The sequence below is a fragment of the Canis aureus genome, chromosome 24, assembly GCF_053574225.1.
Source record: "Canis aureus isolate CA01 chromosome 24, VMU_Caureus_v.1.0, whole genome shotgun sequence".
Classification (NCBI taxonomy): Eukaryota; Metazoa; Chordata; class Mammalia; order Carnivora; family Canidae; genus Canis; species Canis aureus.
The window spans coordinates 29,470,948-29,496,273 of NC_135634.1; the positions used below are offsets into that span (position 1 = coordinate 29,470,948).

At 36.5% G+C, this 25,326-nt stretch overlaps 1 protein-coding gene across 1 annotated transcript in view; it reads left to right on the forward strand.

Moving 5' to 3' along the window:
• The window catches only part of KIF13B (kinesin family member 13B), a 199,302-nt gene that overhangs the window by 147,867 nt on the left and 26,109 nt on the right, over positions 1-25,326 (forward strand). The window contains exons 33-37 of the mRNA XM_077868673.1: positions 1,932-2,084; positions 3,175-3,252; positions 4,796-4,849; positions 17,269-17,380; positions 24,485-24,618. Coding sequence (XP_077724799.1) covers positions 1,932-2,084; positions 3,175-3,252; positions 4,796-4,849; positions 17,269-17,380; positions 24,485-24,618 — 531 coding nt within the window. The remainder of the gene's footprint in view (positions 1-1,931; positions 2,085-3,174; positions 3,253-4,795; positions 4,850-17,268; positions 17,381-24,484; positions 24,619-25,326) is intronic.

The following is a 25,326-nucleotide window of genomic DNA, read 5'->3' on the forward strand; positions in this document are numbered from 1 at the left end:
TCACAATATCAAATCCTGATGATAAAGAAAAAGGCACAGTGAGACTTAAAACTTACAGAGAAAGGACCACACTTAGTTTATTTTTTATTTAAAAGCAAAATAAACAGATTCCTTAAGGAGTGAGATTTATCATGAAAAATCCTTGAGAAGTTCTTTATGTTCCCTGTTAGAGTAGCTCTGAAAGCTTGGTGGTAGAAAGAACTGATGATGGGCCAGACTGCAGGAGATGGTTCCACCATTCTACCCCAGGGCCCAGTTACTCCCACCTCTGGGTGCTTACCCAAGAGAAGTGACCATGTGTGTCCATAAAGATATGTACAAGAACACTCATAGCAGCCTAATGCAGAGTCACCTAAAACTGCAAACAACCCAACCATCCATTGGGGGTGGATGGATAAGGAAATTGTGGTATATCCATAGTGTGGTATATCCATATCCACTTAGCTACACAAAGAAATGAACTTCTTGTGTGAATCTCAGAATCATTATGCCATGTGCAAGAAGCTAGATACAAAAGAGTATGGTTCCATTTATGTGAAATGCTAAGACAAATGAATCTAATCTGTGGGGAAAGAAATGACCCCTGCCTTGGGGGAAAGGTAGGGATTGACTGTGAAAGCTGTCAGTGAACTTTCTAAGGTAATGGAAATGTTTTGTATCCTGATAGGGATGTGGGTAACATGAGTGTATACGTTTCCATAAAATTCAAGTTTCCCTTTTCTTACAAAATCAGAGTAATATTTATTCCCTTCAGACACCAAAAAGTATTCTGTGTTAAGAGGTAAAAGGATTACTCTTATCAGGAACCAGGAGACCTAAATTCTAGTCTTGCCTCTTTTGTCAATTATGTGGTCGCCTTTCTTCATCTATAAAATAAGGATGATTGCTTCTTTTCAGGATTATTAAAAGGCTCAAATGAACCATAGTAGGTTCAAGATAGAAGTTTTATAAACTTAAGCCACCTTCCAAATTCTTCCACATTTTATCTGTTCTAAAGCTCATTAAAATTTTTAAGAATACTTTTGACATTAGAACACATCTTAAAATTGATATCTTAAAACTAATTGGCAGATTTTTTTTCTCCTTATTGGTATGTAATTTTTTTTTCCTTGAAGTTGATGGCATCTTCAGATGCATAGCCTATGGCTATATATTTTGTAGTTTTTGGCATTATTATAACAAATTCACAAGTAAATAAAGTATCAGTTTTTGTCTGATAAGAGTAATTTGTTATGAACCAAGTTTGCTTGACATGATTAAATGCACTAGCAAGGACCCTTCCTGACTTGAACACCCCATTTATATGCAAGGGCCATCACTCTAGAGGAGTGGGGTGGGGGTGGGGGTGGGCTCCGTGGGAAAGCACAGTGAGGGAGTATTTACCTAGATACTTTGCTTTTGGCCCCAGTTACTCCAGAGTTGCGGACTGAGACCAATTTTACAAGCTGCCACATGTTGAATATGTAGTCCATGGTTGAAAGCCAAACCTACTTTTCATTCTTACTCTCCATACCTGTGTCTGCTTCCTGCTAGAGTTGTTTGGATCCCAGCTTCTCATTCCTGTCTTTTGCCCCTCATGATGTATTTCTGAAGTGTGGTGGTAGTTATATTTCCAGCTTTTTCCACCAAATCCTTTCTAGCCAGTAATGTTTTCATTTACAATAGAAATATAGAAGAGAATGGTGTTATTGAGAATATGCTGTGTTTCAGTGGCACTGTGGTTAACTGTTCAAGTTAACCTAACCACCGTTGATATCATGATTTCTGTGGGAAAATGAGTTTTGAGTTCCAAAAGCTAGTGTTAAATTGGAATTTTGGAATACCATCCCATTTGTTAGTACTCTTTGTGTGTGTATTTGTATAGATCAAGAAGCTTTTATGTTTTCTTCTACAAAGTATTTCATTTTAATACCCAACTTTCTGTTCTCCAGGATGCCCAGGGAGTAGAGGAACGCGAAACATTAGCAAGAATGGCAGCTAATGTTGAAAACACGGCTTCTGCTGACTCAGAAGCTTATATTGAAAAATACCTCAGAAGTGTGCTGGCTGTGGAGAACCTTCTCACTTTAGATCGTCTCCGCCAGGTTAGTCAACATAGCTGGTAGCAGTGGTGCTGACCCAGCCTTATTCTCTTTACCTCTCTGCAATTCACAGTGTTGTTACATCTAAAATTTTGTGGTTTTTTTGTTTTGTTTTGTTTTGTTTTTACATCTAAACTTTTGAAGCCTCTCTCTCTCTCTCTCTCTCTGTGTGTGTGTGTGTGTCTTTCATGAATAAATAAATCTTAAAAAGGGGGGGAGGGGCAGCCCAGGTGGCTCAGCGGTTTAGCGCCACCTTCAGCCCAGGGTGTGATCCTGGAGACCCGGGATCGAGTCCCACGTCAGGCTCCCTGCATGGAACCTGCTTCTCCCTCTGCCTGTGTCTCTGCCTCTCTCTCTGTCTCTTTCTCTCTCTCTCTGTGTCTGTGTCTTTCATGAATAAATAAATAAAATCTTTTTAAAAAAACTTTTGAAGCATCTCTTTAAGTGGAGCATATTAATTTAGGTTAAACTTGTCAATTAAGTCTGTGAACATACAAAAGCTCCACTTGGAAAGTTACTTTCACCAAGATGCTAAATGATATCTAGTTGCCTTGAGGTAATGGGGGGAAATATTTAACGCTTGATGGCTAAAGAATTATTTTAAAAATCCTTTAACGATGGACAATAATGTTGCTAAAGAAATATGTAGGAATGTGGCAGATTGGGCCCTTTTTCGCTCACCACAGCCCTGGAGTGGGTCTCTAGAAGGGGTAATAGAGATGCCAGCAGTACACTACTTGGTGGAACTCTCTACCTCATTTTATGTAGCAATATTGAGACTTTTGGTTTTAACCAAAGAGCCTTATGAAAAATAAAAGTGACCTAATTTTCATATCTGTCTCCTGGGACTAACTTCTGGCCAGCTTCAAGGGAGCCATCAGTAGATAAAGAATCATCTAGGTAACCCATCACCTGAATAATTAACTTTGAATGTTCCACAGTGATTGGAATAAGGTCATTCCACGGTGTTAAGTAACAGCCATGATTTAAAGAACTAGGAATATATATGTAGTGATGGTAGCTGAAAGACTGCTGTACGTGGTATTGCTTTGGAGGTGCATATCTGATCTGTATTCTTCCTCTGTACTGACAGGAGGTTACAGTGAAAGAGCAGTTGACAGGAAAGGGGAAGCTGAGTAGGAGGAGTATAAGCTCTCCAAATGTGAACAGAGTAAGTACATGGACTCCCCATTCTGCTCTGCGTGGGCTCTCCTTCCCTGTTCCTCTTTCCTTGGATGACTCTTTTCTATCCTATAACTCTCCTCTCAGATATCATTTCCTTCTCTGAACTGATTTAGGCGCCCGTAGCGTCTGTGCAGACCTCTGTCATTGTCCTCACCAATATGATAGGGAAAGTGTCTGTTTAATCACATCTTTAATGTTTCTCACTAATTTTTGTATGAGCAGTGCCTGGCACAATGACTGGGTGTTCCGTGTTTGTTGAACTAAATAAAGCAAAACTAGCCGAGTGCCTTGGGCAAACGATTTGAATTTTCTGGGCCTAACTTAATTACTTTTAAATTGAGGAGAAATCTGGACTAGTTTACAAACTCAATTGCTTAAAGGCAATCCAGGATAGTATAAATGAGTAAAAATAAGTTAGGTATGTTTCATAACAGTGTCTTAAGTTTGTTATTCTTTTTTAAAACATAGGTATAATATATGTGCATATTAAGCATGCAAATAATTCTTCACAAAGAAATATGATTGTGGCCCTGTGATTTATCTCTCCTTTCCTTACTTTTGACAAAGATGTGGATATGAGAAATATTAGCTTGGTCTAACTTTACACCAAGAAAAACCACAATACAAGCATTGTTATAAAGAGCAGCTGAACCTTAGTCTTAATGCTTGAGAGACTGTAGTGAGTGGTAGGGAGAGTATCAAACGGGAAGGTACATGTGGCCCCGGAGTGAGTGAATGATGTCACTAATCATCTCAGATGAAAGATTGGGAACTTCCGCAGACATTAAGAAATATCACTTTCTTTCAACTTAAATCTTCTCATTTCCTCAGAAAATGATACATTAAAATACAGAGGTATTTGCAGAGATTTGGTATTTAGAATTCTGTGGTTTAAAATAAACGGTCTGTGTCTATACGTCTGCTACAAATACCAGAGAAGGAAGTTGTAAGATCAGGGCATGGTAAAATAATCAGTAACCTGTATCCTTTAAATAGAAGGGGATACACAGATGAAGTATCCCTTACCCAGGCCTAGGTGATTGTTGCCTCAGTGTAAACTGGGTATCTGATCTTATACAAACCTCCCACCTTAAAGTTCAGTTCAGTTAAAAAAAAAAAAAAAATTGTGAGTGGTGCCTGGGTAGCTTAGTTGGTTAAGCTGCCAACTCTTGACTTCAGCTCAGGTCATGATCTTGGGGTCCTGGCATTGAGCCCCACGTCAGGGCTCTGTGTTCAGCAAGGAGTCTGCTTGAGGATTCTCTTTCCTCTCCCTCTGCCCCTCCCCCCCAGATCGTGTGTGCCCAGTCTTCCTCTCTCTCAAAATAAATAAATAAATCTTTCGGAAAAATTGTGATAATGTGTCAAAGTATAAGCTAGCCCAATTTACAAATTTGGTCTCGACAGTGTCTCTGGTCCCATCCGACTTTAACATTCTGTTGATGTGGTTTTCAAATTCCTGTATTTCCAGGACTGTAGATTTCTGCACTTTCACACTTAAAGGACTAATCCCCTCTTTATTTCTTCTTCAGTTGTCTGGGAGCCGACAAGATCTTATTCCATCCTACAGTCTAGGCAGCAACAAGGTAAGTTTTTATAACTATTTTTCCATTGGCCTTAGACTAATTTCCCATTCACCTTTCCTCTTTTCACTCAAATATCACACGCTTGTTTTGCATGCCAAAATTTCTCCTACTCTTCTATGCCATGTGAAATTTATTGGAAAGTGTTTATAGTTCATTTTTTTTATCTGCCAGTTAAATTAAGGCTTATGAGACCTCATTACTCTACTTTTTAAGGGTTAAAAACCAATTTTGTTGCTGAAGTTCATATTTCTATGTAAAATATTCTTCCTGTTTCGTCAAGAAAAAACTTTAAATCAGAGTTTTAATAGTAAAATAATCATGTAATGTTGCAAATGTGTGAGGAATAAGATTTTGTCTTTAAGTTAATCTTATTTGCCAGAAGAAATTAAAATACAAGAACAAAACTTGTTTTAGCTGGGATTTATTTTTAATGTTAGTGTTCCCCAATTTAATAGTTTTAAGCATTGAGAATTCTTTATCTGTTACTTAAAGGGATCACATTCGAAATTATCATAACTGTATGTCCTATATCATAGTTTTATGCCTGATGTTTTTTGAGGGACCTAGTTAGATGTTGGTACTGTTAACTGTAGGCAACACACTCTGTATTGAAATCTTAACCCTTGAGGAGTTTAAAAGTGAACAATGTCTTATAAAATGGCCTGATAGGGATTTGTTTCAAAATAATCTTGGGGGAAGATAGGGGTATAAATAAAAGAAGATTGGTTATTTAATGATAATGGTTATAGCTGCATGGAATTTGTTATGCTTCCTTTTTTTTTTTTAAGATTTTACTTTTTTATATATTTGAGAGAGAGTGCAGAAACAAGGGGAGAGTACAGAGGGAGAGAGAGAAGCAAGCTCCCTGATGAGTGGGGAGCCCGACACAGGGATCAGTCCCAAGACCCTGGAATGGTGACCTGAGCAGAAGGCAGATGCTTAACTGACTGAGCCACCCAGGCACCCTATACTACCCTTTCTACTATTATTATTTATTCTGCACTCTGTTTTTCTTTGTTTGAAATTTTCCTTATAAAAACTTAAGAAAAAGAACAATTGATGAATAATTAGACTTATTCTTAAGGTCTAGATTACTAGGGGTTTGCCTGAAATAATGGGATATATATATCTCATCAATATGTGTGTTACAGGTAAACTCCTAGTAACCAGGCAGCCCCGGTGGCGCAGCAGTTTAGCGCCGCCTGCAGCCTGGGGTGTGATCCTGGAAACCCAGGATCGAGTCCCACATCGGGCTTCCTGCATGGAGCCTGCTTCTCCCTCTGCCTGTGTCTCTGCCCCTCTCTTCGCTCTTTCTGAATGAATAAATAAATAAATCTTAAAAAAAAAAAAAAAAAAAAAACTCCTAGTAACCTAGATCTTTAAAATGAGCTACATGTATGTATATCCATGTTTATGGACATATAAATTCCTCTCCAACTCATTAATTTACTGATTACCTATCATGTCTCTGAAAGTGTTATAAGCACTACTACTTTATACTGATCCAGTGATAGGTTTGATTAGTTATTGATAAGCACAGCACAGGTTATGATTACGAGAACAAAGTTGAGTTTTGGGGAAATTGATTGTGTCATTATTTTTAAATGTACGTAAATGAAAATTTCTAAGGAAAATATAAGAAAAAATGAATTTTTGTTTTTTTAAATTACATCTAATCCAAATTCTCAATTATATTATAAATTCCTTGAAAGAAGTGGCCAGAATTTTCTATATACCCCCAGTTTCCTTATGTTTAAATAGAGCAAATAATAGTATCACTTAAAAGAAAGTTATTGTGCTTCATCTACACCAAATAAATAGAATAAATAAACATAGATGCTATACTAGAAGTATGATAGAGTAAGAGACTGAAGGAGGGAGTGGACACTTTTATAGGCATTATTCACAGATCAGGAGAAGCTGCAGAGACGTGATAATCCCCCCTAAACTGAAAGATGATGAGGTCCATCTGAGGCAGGGAAGGAGTGAATGCAACAGTGTGAACAAAAGCATGGAGGGATGAACAGGCTTGCTGTGTTTATGACACTGCATGCGGTGTGACTAAAGGAGGGGGAAATAGTGACTACTATTGTGGGGTAGAACCCAGAGAAAAGAGACCTGATTGTAGAAGTGTACCAAGGAGTAATGGAGGAGACGAGGAGCCCCTGAAGGGAGTAATGGCTATAACATGGTTAAAGTTGAATTAGCAAATGTTTTTTAACAGTCCACCTAACCCCCACTCAGGTTCCTGGTTGGTCCATAAAGTCACTTTAAAGTATACAATATAAGTATATACAGTTACTAATACAAAAATATGAAAAAAAACTTAATTTGCGGATGGAGAGATCAGGTCAGGGTGAGATTCAGCAGTGGGAGGGAGAGGGAGAGTGATTCAGGTTAAATTAAGGAGATAGAATCTCTATAACTCCATGGACAGGAAGGTTGGGGGAGGGGAGAGATGAGGGTGACGTGTGGAGTTCTGGATGACTGAATAGAGAGATGAACTGTAGGAGGGGCAGTTTTGGGGTAGAAAATGAAATAGTTCAATTTTTGACATAAGGTATCTGCCAATTGAAGGGTCTAGAAACCTAGACTGAGGAGCTGAGGGCATAATTGAAACTGAGTGAGGCATCAGATCTAAAATGGGAGCTAGAGGGCATGATAATACTCATGGGTACTTGCCAGAGGAGAAGCTGGATGGGGCATGGAGAGGGAGTCCCCAAAGAAGAAAGAAGACCCAGCAGAGAATGGCTTGGAGACTTGGCCAGAAGGGACTTTTTAAGTTGTTCAGGTTTTTTTCCCCAAAGATTTTATTTATTTACTTATTTTAGAGAGAGAGGGTATGTGCACACATGAGAAGGGGGAGGGGCATAGGGAGAGGGAGAAAGAAAGAATCTCAAGCTGACTTCCCTGCTCAGTGGGGAGCCTAACATGTGGCTCAGTCTCACAACCCTGAACTGAAATCAAGAGTCGGATGCTCAACCAATTGGGCCACCTAGGTGCCCTGGCTTTTTAAGTTTTAAGAAAGACTCCTTCCAGTTTCCTCAGAGACTATAAGATGAGAACCGAAAAGCTGTTTCAGATGTGACAGTAAAGAGTTTCTTAGAGACTGTTCCTAGGGCAATTTCTGTGGATGTTTGGGGACATGTCATATTAAATGTGTAAATGTAACATTACACATTTTTGTTACTCTACCAGAAGCTTCCCTTTTTTTATCTTCTCGATTTCTTGGGATATCCTAGGGAAGATGAGGAAAAATCTGATTTTTTACCCTCTCAGGTTCTACTGATATCGTGGTGCCATCACAGCAACAAGGATATGGATCCCTCCACTGTATTTCAGGGTATATTTTGAGATGTCATATATTTCAAACAAATAACTTTTCCCCTCATTGCAGCAGTTCCCAGTTTTCCTCAAAATATGACCTTGCTTGCCACTCCCCAATCATACCACTCCCCACTCTCTGGAAGTATGTCAGGGAAAACAGAAGGTGCCAGTTTGCCGCTACTAACTTTGCTCCCAATTCAGTTGTGAACTATTATTTTTATCTCCTTTTGAACTCCTGGTATCCATGGGCCTTGAAGGTTACTAGGTGTAGCTTTCGTCAACATCTCATCGGTATGAACATGCCTTGACTTCTTGCTAGGTTGAATGAATATCCACATATCATAATTAGAGACCTTTAGGTATTCAGTAGGAGAAAGGTAGAGGAAAACTCTTCTAAGACAGATTTTTATGGGATGGGCCTGTTTAATGAGTAAGGAAATTCAGACAATAGAAGATTATAACTATGATGCTAGAAAACAAAGTGAAAGGAATATGAAGGAAAGAGGATTTGATTCCAGGCTTACTTCAGAAGGGAGTATAGAGTAGCTCTCCCATTTTCAGAGGAGGGCTTCCCTCAGTAATTTTATCATCTAAAGCAGATCATCTTAAAAGATTTTCAGGAAAAATAAATATTTTTAAAATTATACTTTCTTACTAGGGAGAAAAAAAAAAAACATTCCCTTGCTAATAGCAGCAAGGAACAGAGGTCCTCCCTGTGGCCTTTAAATGAAACAATGGAAAACAGTTTCATATGCAGCATTGCCTTGTATTCAAGATGTTTTTAATACTATTCATAATATAATTCCTCAAGATTAGGTAGTGCTTAAACTAATTGACCTACAAATTATTAAAATCCTGTTAAACCCCTTTACATAGCAGCAATGCTTATGTACCTGTGAAATGACATATGTAAAAGAGTATTGAAACATTGTTTATAATGGCAGACGATAGGAAACTAAATGTCCATTGGTTTGGTCTGTATTTAACCTATTTAATTAATGCAAACCAAACCAATGGGCACATGCCATACACACACACCCCCACACACATACATGGAAATAAATAAATGGGATACTATGCAGCTATAAAAATGATTAGGAACCCGTCCAGATAACATGGAAAAATTACTGGGATATACTTAATAATTAAAAATGAAGTGCAGAGTGGTGTCCAGCTCTTGGTTTCTGCTCAGGTCATGATCTCATTGGTAGTGGGATTAAGCCCAGAGCTGGGCTCCCTGCTCTGCTGGGGAGTCCCTTTGAAGATTCTCTCCCTCTGCCCCTCCCATGGCCCTCACTAAAAAATAAATCTTAAAAAAAAAAAAAAAAAAAAGGTGAAGTGCAGAGGGGCTCCTACGTGGCTCAGTCAGTTAAATGTCCAACTCTTTTTTTTTTTTTTTTTAAATGTCCAACTCTTGATCTCAGCTCAGGTCTTGATCCCAGGGTTTTGAGTTCAAGTCCCATGTTGGGCTCCACATTGGGCATGGAGCCAATTAAAAAAAAATAAATAAAAATGAAGTGCAGAATAGTATACTGCCATTTATATTACAAAAGGAGGGAGACAGGAGAGAAGTGTGTGTGATTATTTATAGATTTGCTTACATATACATAAGAATCCCTAGAAGGATATATAAGAAGCTAATACCATTACTTATCTGCCTGGGCAGAGGGTGGAAATATGTGGGGAACTGAACAGGTAGGGGTAGAGGTAGGAGATTTTTCACTATGCCTTTTTATATTATTTGGTTTTTGGATTGTGTGAACAAATTACCTATTTTTTTAAAAATCAGATTTAAAAACATATACATGTGTGAAAATCTCAATAGAAGCAGAAAAAAACATTTCTCAAAGTATAACAGTTTTTCAAAAAATAATATTAGGATTGAAAATTTTTATTCCCCCCCCAAAAAAAAAGAATTAAAAAAAAAGAAAATTTTTATTACCTGCTCTCTTAAGTAGCTAGAAGGTTTTGTTCTCTTGTGTATAATGGTTTGAGAAGGTCTCGAATTGCTTTATCTATGATAATTTGTACACAAAATCCTAAAAGAAATTATTTTGAAAAATCTCAAAGGCTCTTTTTTTTTTCTCTTTGGGGTACTGCCTGAACTCTTCAAGTTTTCAGAGATCCAAGGAGAGAAAATTAATCCATTAGGTTTTCCTAATGAGTAGGATATAAGTACCATCCTACTACCTAAAACTTGCATCATACTTGTTTTTACCTTGAGAATAAGAATGAATTTCTAAATGTGGTTTTTATAAGATGACTAAGTTTGGCACTGTACTAATTTTTTGGCTCTTACTCCTTTGTAAAAATAACTTTGGTAGTCAGTATATAGGATTCTTTTCACATGCTTCTTGTTCTAAGACTGCAAAAGTATCTGTCAAAAGAGCCCAGGAACTAAGGCATGTTAGTGAATTTTGAAGGCTCTGGGATGTGAGGAGTTGGAGTTAATTCACATTAAGCAAATAATACAAGTACATATTTGAGAACTTGTCCTTTTCTTAAGTATGGGGCAGCCAAAGAAGAGTAAAATGGCAAACGTGCTTTGGGCATTCTTTTTGACTTACAGAACTTTCTCAGAAGCCCCATCTTGGTTTCTTTGCATGAAAGTATTTAATGCATAAGAGAGTTGAGTCAGAAATGTAATTTTAACCTAGTGTTGATGATGCTTATGGTGCTAGAAAATGTGTTTTGAAAGAATTGATTATTAGTTACACCTACCTTGCAAACTTATATGGGCCTATTTCTAGGTTCTGTATCTATTAATGTATGTGTCTGTTCCTTTGATCTTGATTATGAAAGCAGGATTATAGGCCACAGAATTTGATGTGCTGTCTTCCCCTGTGTAAGACAAGAACATTTCAGGTTAGTTGAAACAATATTCAGAAGCCAGGAGAGGCCACAGAAGAGGTTCACATCTCCCTTTCCCCTCCTGATTTTCAGTTGATATCATGGCAAAGATGAGGCATTTAAGACACAGTGACATTAAAAGTCATGGAAAGGAAGCGGCGATGGAGAATTTCATAGAATTAGGGCTCTTGAGGAGGTGAGAGGAAGTGGTGAACTACTAAAAACAGTCTCCTTGTTTGGCCCATGACACTTGGAATTTGCCCAGCCATATTTTACACATCCTTATTATTGATGCTCACTACATATTAGAATTGTAATCACTTTACTGAGCTCCACCAAGATTGAATTGATGGACCAGTTAATCTTAAAAAGATAAATTGAATTTGATGAATGACTCCCAACTTTTAAATATACCTTAAGGCCTAAAAGAAATCATTATTTTTCTTTCCCCCTCAAGTTTTTACTTAAATTACAGTTAGTTAACATACAATGTAATATTAGTTTCAGGTGTACCATATCGTGATTCATCACTTACATACAACACCCAGTGCTCATCACAACAAATGCCCTCCTTATTCCCCATCACCCTTTTGGCCTATCGCCTGCCCACCTCCCCTCCAGCGATCCTCAGTTTGTTCTTTATAGTTAAGAGTCTGCTTTATAGTTAGCTTCTCTTCTTTTCCCCTCTGTGTTCATCTGTTTTGTTTCTTAAATTCCACATATGAGTGAAATCATATAGTACTTGTCTTTATATGATTTCTTTCACTTAGCATAATGCTCTCTAGCTCTATCTGTGTCGTTGCAAATGGCAAGATTTCATCTTTTTGATAGCTGAGTAATATACCATTTTATATATATAAAAACAGTATATACACTGTAATATATACTATTATACAGTATATATATTAATATACAGTAATATTCCACATATATGCACATACATACATACTGTATCTTCTTTATCCATTCATCAATCGATGGACATTTGGGGTCTTTCCATAATTTGGCTATTGTTGATTATGCTACTTTATTTTTTTAAAGATTTTATTTATTTATTAGAAACACACAGAGAGAGAGAAACAGGCAGAGGGAGAAGCAGGCTCCATGCAGGGAGCCCGATGTGGGACTCGATCCCAGGTCTCCAGGATCACGCCCTGGGCCAAAGGCAGCGCTAAACCGCTAAACCACTGGGACTGCCCTGATTATGCTACTTTAAACATTGGGGTGCATGTATCCCTTTGAATTAGTATTTTTAGAAAGTCATTCTCGATAGGCTTTTCAATTAAAAATATATCCCTAATAAACTATTGGCCCTACACCAAAATAAAAAGGCACAGCTTTTGCACAGCAAAGCAGACCATCAAAAAATCCCAAAAAGGCAGCCTACCAAATGGGAGAAGATATATATGTATGTGTGTGTGTATATATATATATATATATATATATATTTAAAAATTAAATAAATATATATATAATTTTATTTATTTTAGTGAGAACATGAGCAGGGGGTGGGGCAGAGGGAAAGGGAGAAAGAGAATTTTTTTTTTAAGATTTTATTTATTTATTTATTCATTCATTGACACAGAGAGAGAGGCAGAGACACAGGCAGAGGAAGAGGGAGAAGCAGGCTCCATGCAGGGAGCCCGATGTGGGACTCGATCCCAGGTCTCTAGGATCACACCCCAGGCTGCAGGCAGCGCCAAACCGCTGCGCCACCGGGGCTGCCCTGAGAAAGAGAATCTTAAGCATACGCTACACTGAGCATGGAGCCTGATGTAGAACTCAAACTCATGACCCTGAGGTTATGATCTGAGCTGAAACCAAGAGTTGGATGCTTAAATGAGCCACGCAGGTGCCCCCAAATGGGAGAAGATATTTGCAAATCAAATACCCATTAAGGGGTTAATACCCAAAATATGTAAAGAATTTATACAACTCAACACTAAAACCCCCAAATAATTTGATTAAAAATGAGCAGAGAATCTGAATAGACATTTTCCCAAAGAATATAGATAGATGGCCAATAGACTCATGAAAAGATATTCAGCATCACTCATCATTGGGGAAATGCAAATTAAAACACTTTATGCCTGTCAGAATGGCTAAAATAAAAAAGACAAGAAATAACAAGTGTTGATGAAGATGTGAAGAAAAAGGAACCCTCATGCACTGTTGTGGGAATGGAAATTTGTGCAGCCACTATGGAAAACAATATGGAAGTTCCTCAGAAACTTAAAAATAGAATTACGATATGATCCAGTAATTCTGTTACTGGATATTTACCCAAAGAGAATAAAAATATTAATTCAAAAAGATATATATACCCCTATGTTTATTGCATTATTTACAATAGCTGAAGTATGGAAGCAACCCAACTGGCTGTTAATAGATGAAAGGTTAAAGAAGAGGTAGGGTGTGTGTATAACACACACACACACACACAAAGACATATACATACACAAGCACATACATAATATACAATGAAATATTACTCAGCTATAAAAAATAATGAAATCTTACCATTGTGACAACATGGATGGACTGAGAGGTTATGGTGCTAAGTGAACGAAGTCAGAGAAAGACAGATACCATAGGATTTTACTCATATGTGGAATTTAAGAAACAAACAAAAAAAGACACCCCCCCCACTACAAAACCCAGACTCTTAATACAGAGAACACATTGGTGGTTGCCAAAAGGGAGGTAGGTTGGGGGAATGGGTGAAATAGATAAAGAGGATTGAGAGTGCACTTATCTTGATGAGCACTGAGAAATGAAAAAAAAAAATGTGTATAATTGCAGTGATGTTGCTATTTACTGTTACTGGATATTTATTTCATCATTATTATAAAGCAGTTTTTAGATAGATATAATGAAAACTTAGCAAGCTTTTTATGACCAGTCTACCAAGATGGACATAGCTGCAGAATTAATTTCAGCAGATTGTTTGTTTTTCCATTTAAAAATTGGCTGTTCCTTTTGCAATACAAGGAACACTGTCAACTTAAAAATGTTACTTCTAAAGCCATTTTAGATGGAATTATACTTTTTAGTAAGTTAGTAAGATACTGTGCTTATCATCTTCTCATTGGAGTTTTTGATGCAGTTAAAAGTATCCAAAAGCCTAAATGAATATTCAGTTAACAAAACTGATTTTTGTGTGTTTTGGCTGCATCACATTCCTGAAAACTGCAATTATTCAGTGTAATAATTCAGTGTATTCAGCGCAAGTAAAGGCTGGAACCAAATATGAGTCACTTTAGTTGTATTAGAAACCACCTTTGGACCTGGGATTTAACTGGCACCTCTCTTTCTTTACCTCTTTGACACTTTCTTGATCAAAAGCAGACCTTTTTTTAAAAATTTTTTTTAATTAAAAAATTAAATTTTTTTTTTTTTTTTTTAATTTGGAAAACCCAAAGAATTTGTGTCTGGGAAGAATAGTAACAGGAGAACTATAGGTATCTGGGGAAGACCAAAGCATCTTTTCAAGTCAGCTGAGAGCCTCTCATGCTTCTCCCTGTTCTATTTTGTCTTTATATATGATGCCAGCTACAAATAATTGCTATCTCGAATAGGGCTTTATTTTTTGGAATTCAGCCTGTTAGCACAAATAATCCCTAATAAGTATGAAGCTAGTTTAAGGCTTTAAAACAAAGCCAGACTTTTCCCTCTTGTATTTCCTCATCTTGGCTGCTTCTGAAGTTTGGTAGACATGCAGAATGTTAGAAAGAAATCACAGATTTATCTTTTCAGATTCCAGGCATTATATGTATATATACCATATTCTTCTCACTTTGAGAACTGAGCTCATAAGAGCAGAAAGATCCAGTGTTTGGCCAAGTCCTTTTTATTCACTGCCCTGAGTTCATCTCCCTTTGAAGTTTAACTGGAATGCATCCTTCCCCTGCCACCTCCAACTTTCAGTAAAGGGAAAATAACTCTGGAACAGCCAGGGATGTAAAATTTATTGGAAAGACACTAATTGCCTTGTCTCCGAGGGGCAGTGTGTGTGCAGTTAGACACTGAACCACAGGTTTCATTTCTGGTGAGAGAATGGACGTGTACTATAGGAGAAAAAGCATAAGTGAATGATTTCAGTAAAATATTTCCCCAGAGATCTGTGGGTGTCAGAAGGAAGAGGGAGGAGCATCGTACCCAGTTTATCATCCAAATTTGTTGTTCCCTCTGAAGCAGTCTGTTCTTTTCAAGATCAATTTGAGACACTCTGTGTCCCGGTCTTTGGTTGGCGAGACCTGGGAACAGTTAGCATGTGAAATTCCTCAAGGTTAAGATGACGGTTAAGGTAGGATGGATGAAGTGAAATGTGTTTCTATTTTTCATCATCCGACAGGGCTAGCAGTCTGGCTAAGGAGGGATGTGTATACTGCGTGCATCCTTTCAAATGTTCTCACTTGAGATATTTGTATATTTGAGACAGTAAAAGTTATGGCTTCCATTCTGATTTGTTAGTCACATTATGTTTAGGAGTGCCAACTGGGAAATATTACCCAAAAAGCTAGTGGAGCCCCGAGTGCGCCTTGGGGAAGAGATGACACCTACATTATTTGTCACTGGACCATTATACACCAAATGGCTGAGGTGCTGACTTCAAATCAGCTACTTAGCTTGCCTAAGGAACAGAGTGCCACAGCTGCCAAACAAGAAAGAAAAATCTAAAAAAGAAAAATGGATTTATTCTCAAATAAGTAAGTTGTCTTCAAAACAACCTTGTATGAGCTTAACGCTGTAAGCAAAGCATGAAGCTCTTCTTCCTCTGAGAAGCTCCAAAGAGTATTGACCTTAGTGTTTAGCTTACCTGATTGTGACGTCCCAGAGAACACAAGGCTAGGGCTTCCCAGACGATTACGTTTAAATGCAAAAGACATTAACGAAACACTAACGTATGTAAATCAGTGTGTGATTCATAGTAACACAAATGCTCCTACAGTGAAGTATTTCAGAGTTCATGCTTCCCAAATCATCTCTTCATGTCTGTTTTGTTTCCTGGCTTCCTAATGCTAAGACATCATAGTTTTTTTTTTTTTAATATATCAAGTGCCGAGAGAGTTCCTAGGGAAAAGTGGCATTCTCGGAGGTAAACAGGATCCAGATCACTTAAGGTTTATTGATTTTATGATCAGTACTTAGGTTGCTGCTAAAAGCGGATAGGTTTCCAATACATATCTGAAACTGTAGAGGCCTTTCCACTTCCATCCATCATTAGGAGCACTGAATCGCTTTGCAGGCGATTACTAAGGAAAACTAAAATGTTGTTAGGGTCACTCATCTGTGGAATACCAGCTTAAACTAATATAAAATACTGTTATTTAATTCTGATGAAAAGGAAGTCAGAGTGATTATCAAAGGATCAAAGAGGGAAGCTTTTAGAAGATTTGCATCTCATCTCCATTACCTCGGTTTTGTTTGTAACATTTGGTTGGGGTTTATTTCTTTACCTGATGGGACTGATGTTAAAAGTGCTTTGATGATATCACCATTTTTGTGGCTCACCACCCGTTCTAGATTGGTCGATGAATCCATCACCCAGCTGGCATTGTTCTTGTATTATGCAGTGAAATCTCTTTAATGGGACTTTATAAAATAAGTTGAGGGTACTGTAAAACTTGTTAATCCAGAGACTTCCATTATTGGGAAGTGTGAATACTTGATTTGTGTTTAACTGGAACTTCCCTTTAATATAATCTGTTGAAAATAAGAGCCTTGGTAATATACTGTTCTAGAATTTTTACTATCATGAGCAGTACTTGAATGGGATAGAAAGATAGACCCTGGAGAAGGGAGAAGAGGCCCACAGTGTTAGTAAGGATTGTTCCTCAATTTCAGTTGAGAATCTGAAATGAGACAGTATCTTGAGGTAGACGAGCAGCAACAGCCTATGAGACAGAACGTAAGGGAGGATTTTAAAAGGAATGTCTTCATATATCCATATTTTGTGGGAAGCAACATGATGTATAGAAAGAATGTTAGGACAGAACTGAGGAGACTGGAAATTGAACTGGAGGGACTATCCCAGTGTTATGTATTCTTAGTATTTGGGAAATTAATACTCTGATGATGAAAAGTATAAGAAGATAGGTACTTAAACAGTCAAACCTGTCATATCTTGTGAAGGGAATAAAGCTTTCATAATGGATGACAGGTTTTTCTTAAATATCTTTAGGTTTTTCTGTTAACTGCTCTATTTGAATAAAAAACACTGCTTTTGTCCTATTTAACAGGGTCGATGGGAAAGTCAACAGGATGTATCACAAACTGTAGTTTCCAGAGGAATAGCTCCTGCTGCCCCATCCCTCCCTGACAGTCCCCCAAATAATCATTCCCCAGACCCAGGTAAGTTATATTTTCACTTGTCAACCACCATCATGAAGTTTGGGCATCTTCCAGAAATAGTTTAAATCAGGATTTCCTACCACATAACCACTGACCTCCTAGTTATGGTCATCTGACTCTTTCCCTTTTTTGTCTTAACATGTTGAGTTACATTGATTTTTGAAAGTTGAATTTATATTGTATCCTTCTGATAAATATCACTTTATCACAATGTCTTATCCTTAACATGTGCTTGATTCTATTTGCTAGTATTTCGTAAAGGATTTTGGTGTGTGTGTGTGTGTGTGTTCTATGATAAATATCTACTCGTCTTTTCTCATAATAATGCCTTTGATTGGTTTTGGTGTCATGGTTATGTTGGCATCATGAAATGACTTGGGAAATATTTCCTTATTATCTTTGTTCCTGAAAGAGTTTATATACTTTGTATTACTTCTTCCTTAAATGTTTGACAGGATTCACCACTGACACTTTCTGGTTCTGAAATTTTCTCCTTGGGAAGCTTTTAAATTATGGCTTCAATTTCTTTAAGATAGGGTTATTTAACTCATTGTATTTTCTTATGAGTCAGTTTTTATAAGTTATGTTTTTCAGGAAATTTTGTTTCATCTAAATTTTTATGTTTATTTCAATAAATGTTATAATGCTCCCTATTGCCCTTTTAATGTTTATAGGCTCTGTTGTGATGTTCCTTTTTAAAAATTTTTTGTTAATTTTTGTTTTCTTTCTGGTTTTCATGAATACTTTTGAGATAGGTTTTCATTCTCTCAGTCTTCTCCCAGAGCCAAATCTGGTCTTTCTTTCTTTATTGTTTGTTTTGTTTCATTGATTTCTATTTCTGTCTGCATTTCACAAATTTTAGAATGTGGTTCTTTCGTTTTTATTCAGAATATTTTCTAATTTCCCTCTGATTTATTCTTTGACCCATGGGTTATTGGGTAGCATGTCAATTTATTTTCATATGTCTAAAGGGGGAGGAACTTCTTTTTATTAATTGATTGCTTATTTAATTTCATCACAATCTGAAAGACTCTTCAATATTTCAGTCTTTTGGAATGTTTTTGAGACTATGTTCTATCTTGGTAAATATTCTATGCATGCTTGAAAAGAAACTATTCTGTTTGGGGCATAGTGTTCTGTATATATCAATTAGGTCAAGGTGGTTGATAACCTTGTTCAAATCTGTTCTTCAGATATTCTGTTCTACTGATTTTTTTTCTATTTGTTCCATCAATCAGTGAGACAGAAGGCGTTAAATCTCCAAATATGATCATGAAAATTACCTATTTTTCCCTTTATTATATCTGTTTTTGTATCATTCTTTTAGGAACTCTGTTGGGTATATACATATTTAGGATTGTTATTTTTTTCCTGATAAAGTGATATTCATTTCATTAGGTGATTTCATTATGAACTGCCTGTTTGTAGCTCTGAAATCCTGTTTGAAATCTGTCTCTCCTGATCAGCTGTCTTTTTTTTTTATAAATATTTTTTTTTATTTTTTATTATTATTTTTTAATTTATGATAGTCACACAAAGAGAGAGAGAGAGGGGCAGAGACATAGGCAGAGGGAGAAGCAGGCTCCATGCACTGGGAGCCCAAGGTGGGACTCAATCCCGGGTCTCCAGGATTGCGCCCTGGGCCAAAGGCAGGCGCCAAACTGCTGCGCCACCCAGGGATCCCCACTGATCAGCTGTCTTTTGCTTATTGTTTGAATAGTGTATATTTTTCTCAGCCTTTTAAATTTTGGCCTATATTTTTTCTTTAAATTAATGTGATTGTCTTGTAGACAGCATATAGTTAGGTCTAACTTTTCTTTTTTATCTAGTCTATCAATTTCTGTCTTTCAACTGGCATGTTCTTTTACATGTAATATCATTATTGTTATGTCTGCCTCATCAGTGTTGGTTTCTCTTTGGCCTTTCTATTTTTTCCCCCACTGTAACTTCTTTTTTGCTTTCTTTTGGGTTAATTGAAAAATATTTTTTAGTATTTAATTTTATTTACATTTCTGGCTCTTGGATATTTCTGTATTTGTTTATTCAAGTCTTTGCTCAAGGACTGTAGTATGAGTTCTTAACTTATCATAGTCTACTTAGAATTAATAATATATCACCTCCCACTGCACAAATAAAAGAATCTTGTAAGAGTATAATTCTATTTGCCTGTTCCTAGACCCCCCTTATTTTATATTATTGTTGTTATATCTTTTACAGACATTATGTACCCATTTTACAATGTTACTCTTTTTGCTTTAATTTTTTCTAAAGATTTTTTTTATTTATTTATTTATTTATTTATTTATTTATTTATTTATTTATTTATTCATGAAAGACACACAGAGAGAGAAGCAGAGACATAGGCAGAGAGAGAAGCAGGCTCCATTCAGGGAGCCCGATATGAGACTCAATCCCGGAACTCCAGGATCACGCCCTGAGCTGAAGGCAGACACTCAACCGCTGAGCCACCTAGGTGTCCCCTCTTTTTGCTTTAAAACAGCCACAGTCTTTTAAGGAAATTAAGAGACTATAGATAATCTTTTATGTTTTTCTTCATATTTATTATTTCTGGCACTATCCAGTCCTTCCTGAAGTCTTATATTTATGGATATCATTTCTCTTTAGCCCAAAGAATATCCTGTAGTATTTCTTATTGTGCAGTTATCTTGGAGAAGAATGCTCTCCCCTTTTGAGATTATGATTTCACTTTTTTTGGAAGGATTTTTCCACTAGTAGCACTTCAAAGATGTTATGTTATCTTTTAGATTCCTTTTCTGCTGAGACTCAGTCATCATTTGTGTCTCTTTTCCCTACATGTAATATGTCTCTGTTTACTCTGCTATGTTGTTTGCTTTCATAGTTTTCTCTAGTTCGTTTTTTTCTTCTAATTTTGTTTGTTTGTTTATTTTTATATTTTTTAATTTATTTATTTTTAAAGATTTTGTTTATTTATTCATGAGAGACAGAGAGCGAGAGAGAGGCAGAGACATAGGCAGAGGGAGAAGCAGGCTCCCTCCAGGGAGCTTGAGGTGGGACTTGATCCCAGGACCCCGGGATTGCAACTTGAGCCAAAGGTGGATGCTCAACCAGTGAGCCACCCAAGTGCTCCTCTATCTTTGTTTTCAGCAGTTGGATTATGATATACTTAGGTATGGTTTTCTTTGTACTTATCTTGCTTGCGTTTCATTGATGTTCTTGGATCTGTAAGTTGAAGTTTTCAACAAATTTAGGAAAATGTTCAGCTATTACTTCATTAAATTATTCCCCCTAACCATTTCTTCTTTCTCCACTTTCTCCATTTGAGAATCAAATTACACATATGTTAGATTGCTTAATATTACCCTACTGGTCACAGAAGCTCTATTTTTTAAAGAAATGTATTTTTCATCTTTTAATCTTACTCTTATTTCTTCTGGTTACGTAATTTACCTGCCATTTCCAACCTTCTTTTAAGCACATCCAGAAAATATTTTATTTCATTGATTATCCTTTTTAGTTCTAGAATTTCCACTTTTTTTTTTTTTAAGTTTCAATTTCTCTGCTGATATTCTTTACCTGTACGTTTGTTAAGATCAGATTCTTCTTTACTTCCTTGGACCTGTGTACAAAAGCTGCTTTAAGGTTTTCCAGTATCTGGGCCATTTCATGGTCTGTTTTTCTTGACTGCTTTTTTCTTGACTATGGGTCCAATTTAATGAGTTTTGACCATTGTATTTACCTGTGTAACTTATACCCCAATTAAGATATACAAGATTTATATGACTCTAGTTACTCTCCACAATCAACCAATATTCTGATTTTTATGCTTTCAGGTTAGTTTTGCCTGTTTTACAATTTCATATAAATGGAGTCTTAACATTATATACTCTTTTTATGTTTAGCTTCTTTTATTCATCATTTCTGTTCATGTCTCCATACTGTTGCATCCTTTAGTAATTTATTTTTTATTGTTGAGAATAACTTCACTTTCACAGTTGAATTTATCATAATTTTTAATTAGTTCTTCTGTTTGTGGACATTTGGTTTGTTTCCCAGTTTTTGGCTAATGTGAATAAAGTTTGTTCTTGTACAAGTCATTTTTGTGAACATTTCTCTTGAGTTAATACTTAGGAATAAAATTACTAGGTCATAGAGTACCATCTTGTTTTAAAGTTCTGTAATTTTTTTTTTTTTTTTTTTTGAGAGCATGCATGTGTGTGTGCCAATGGACAGGAGGAGGGGCAAAGGGCAAGAGAGAATCTTAAGCAGACTCCATGCCTAGCATGGAGCCCCATGTAGGGCTCCATCTCACGACCCTGAGATCATGAACTAAGCCAAGATCATGGTCAGAAGCTTAACCAACTATCTACTCAGATGCCTCAAATTTGTTGTAAAAAAAAATTGTGGGGTGCCTGGATGGCTCAGTTAAGTGACTCTTGGTTTTGGCCTGGCGCATGATCTTATGGTCATGGGATTGAGCCATGTAGGGCTCTGTGCTTAGCATGAAGTCTGCTTCAGATTCTCTCTCCTTCTCACTCTTCTTTCATTCAAATAAATAAATAAATAAATAAATAAATAAATAAATAAATAAATAAATAAAATATTTTTAAAAATTGTAATAGGGGTGCCTGGTAGAGCTCATTCAGTTAAGCATCCGACTCTTAATCTCAGCTCAGGTCTTGATCTTAGGGTTGTGAGTTCAGGTCCCATGTTGGGCTCCACACTGGCATGGAGCCTACCTAAAAAATAATAATAATTTTTAAAGATTAAATTTAAAAATTTTTAGTTAATGCTTACTTGATTTACATATTTATGAGTTTGCTTTGCTCACATCATTGCTTCTTGCATCTTACTTTGTTCTAAGTTTAGTTTCTTTTTTGTGAATTATACCCATTATCAGTGCATTTAGCAGTTGTCTATTAGTGACAGACCCTTTCTTTCATATGTTGAAGTTTTTATTTTGCTCTCACTTTGAAGAATCCTTTTACTATGGTATTTATGGTATATATATCAAACATAACAAGAGTAGAAGAGTAATACAATGTGCCCTTATGTACCCCTCTCCAGCTTCAGAATGATCTGTTCATCACCAATCTGATTTATCTCTATTCCTGCTACTTCTCTACATTCTCTAATGATTAATTTGAAGCAAACCTCAGATATCATTTCATCTGTAAATATTTGTACATGTATCTCTAAAGCAATACCCCCAATAACATTTCACTCTTAAGAAAACTTGAAAAAAAAGTCCTAGATATCATCAAATATCTAGTCAGTGTTTATATTTCTCTAGTTGGATCAAAAATATTTTTAGTTATTTTGAATGAAAAATCTAAGTGTAAGGTTCATATATTGTGATGGGTTGATATGTATCTTGAGTTAAAGTTTAATATTTATGTTCTTCTCTTTTTCCCCCATGCATTATATATATTGAAGAGACCAAGTCTTTGTACAGTAGTCCCTCTGTATTCTTACTTTCGCTGGTTCCTTCCCAATGAGGTTTTTAAAACATGGTTTTCTGTCTACCTTATTTCCTGTGAATTGGTAGTTAGCTCTATGGTCTTGAACAGATTCAGGCCAGTTTGAGGGAGGGCTGGGAAGTAGAATAAATGAAAGAGTAGTTTTGTGTATTTATCTCAGGAGACACATCATATCTGATTGTCTCTCTTTGTGATATATGCAGCATTTGATTGATTATTGGCTAGATCTTTATTTAATTAGGGGTCATCCTCAGTGTAGAATGTTAATTTATTCTATAGAGAACTCTAGATTGTCCCTATTTTTTTCTTTTAGCATTTAGATGATTATGTTCTTCTGGCTCTTTATTCATCTCAAACTTATTTTCTCTGTTTTGTTTTTCTCTTTCCTATTTTTGCCTTGTAAATTATTTGACTTTTTGACTCAGTTTTAACATATCTCTTGGCATTTATCTCTTTGCCTTAGGTTTTTAGTGATGGCTCTCATGATTATAAAATACTTTCATCCTTTCACTGTCTACTTAGAGTTAATATTATACTACCTTATATAAAATGTACGAACCTTGGAACTGTATGGGTCCATATACCAAGTGTATTACCAATAAGCTTGGAGTCATTTCAGGGGTCAGTGTGGGATAGAGGCATGTATGTGGATGCTTGTGTGCTTCTGTTCAGTGCTTCTGTTCACATACAAATTCCTCAGGTTGACTTGCTTGTTCTTTTAAAAGTGTTATGTGGATATAGTGTTTTATCATTTATGAGTTAGATTACATTCTCCTAAAAATTTAGTTTTATTCACTAAGGGGAAACAAATCTTATATCATAGGCATTGTCTGCATGACTGCTCCTAGCCTTTGGTAATTTAGAGTAGGTAAGAACATGGTTGGTTCAGAACTTTGATCTCTTTCTTGTGAAAACAGCCCAGACATCACCCTCTTTTCAAAAGGTCCATTTCAGGGCTCCTGGGTGGCACAGTCGGGTAAGCATCTGCCTTTGGCTCAGGTCATGATCCCAAGGTCTTGGGATGGAGACCCACATTAGGCTCCCTGCTTAGTGAGGAGCCTGCTTCTCCCTCTCCCTTTGCTCCTCCCCCTGCTTCTGTGCTCTCTCTCTCTGTCAAATAAATAAATCTTTTAAAAAAAAGAAAAATATAAAAACAAAACAAAACAACAAAAGGTCCATTTCATCATCTTTATTCAGTAAGTAGATATGAGAAGCTAAAGTTGGAGAAAACACAGTCCCTGACTTCAAAGAGGTTAAAGTCTAGATAAAGAACAATACATGTGTGTCATTAGCTATATGATTTAAAAATGAAAAAAACCCGTCTTATTCTAGGGCAGAAGTTAGCACATGAACCAATTAGTGACAAGGACTGGGATTGGATTACCCTTCAGATACTAATAGAAACATTGGATATTGGATGTTTTAGAAATACCCTCATTGCTGTTATTTAATTGGAAAAAGGAAACAACATTGTGGTTGAGGATAGCTATAATAATATGATGTTTTTCTAATATTTTTTAAGGATACTTTTTAAGAATTGATGTTATTAGGTTCACTACAAATGAAACTTGGCAAATTTGTAGGAAAGAAAATGTCTACATTGTTGTTTACCCTTAACTTCTTTCCCTTTCTGTATTATTGACAGGACTTAGTAGCCTAGCGGCCTCCTACCTGAATCCAGTAAAATCCTTTGTGCCACAGATGCCAAAGCTCTTGAAGTCTCTCTTTCCTGTCCGCGATGAGAAAAGGGGCAAACAGCCTTCTCCCCTTGCACATCAGGTAAAAGCATCAGGAAAGGAACTGTGAACATTTTCTACTTCCCGGTGGAACGATGCTCTCTAGTGCACAGATGCTAGAGGGAGATGGATGGCATGGATGGAACTGGGCTTTTAGGCCTAGTAAAAGCTTGTGATCATTTCTCCTCTACTCTTCTCCGAGGTAACAGAGCTGTTGAAACTTATTGACAATCTCAATCCTTTTTGCTTTTAAAAAATGCCGAGCACACTGCTAATGTGATTTATGGTAATATTACTTAGAGCAACAATAGTAAAATTTATGAAGTGCACTTAGGGTTGTTTGTGTATTGCCAAACAGAAAATGTAATTCTATTTTTAATTCTTGATTTCATTTCTTATTTCAAACAATTTTATATCATCACTGTCCTTCCGTCTCCACCTCTTTTCCCTCTGCCGTGGTTTACCTGTTCCTTCATTTAAAATATTAAATGTGATCACTTGTCTTATTTCTCCTTTTTCTTGAAACTCTCTACCCAACCTTCAAATAAGTTTTAGAGAAAATCTTAGAGTTTTCCACATAATCAGGAAACTGCTCTTATGCAAGGGTGAATGGGAAGCCTGTTGGAAATGTAATTTCCAGCCTTATATAGGTGTGAATTCAGCAGAAAATGATAAATGAGGATTTATTTATACTCCTTCAAAAACACATACAGTGCAAGTTCAGTTTTTGAAGTAGGTCTTTTGACATTAG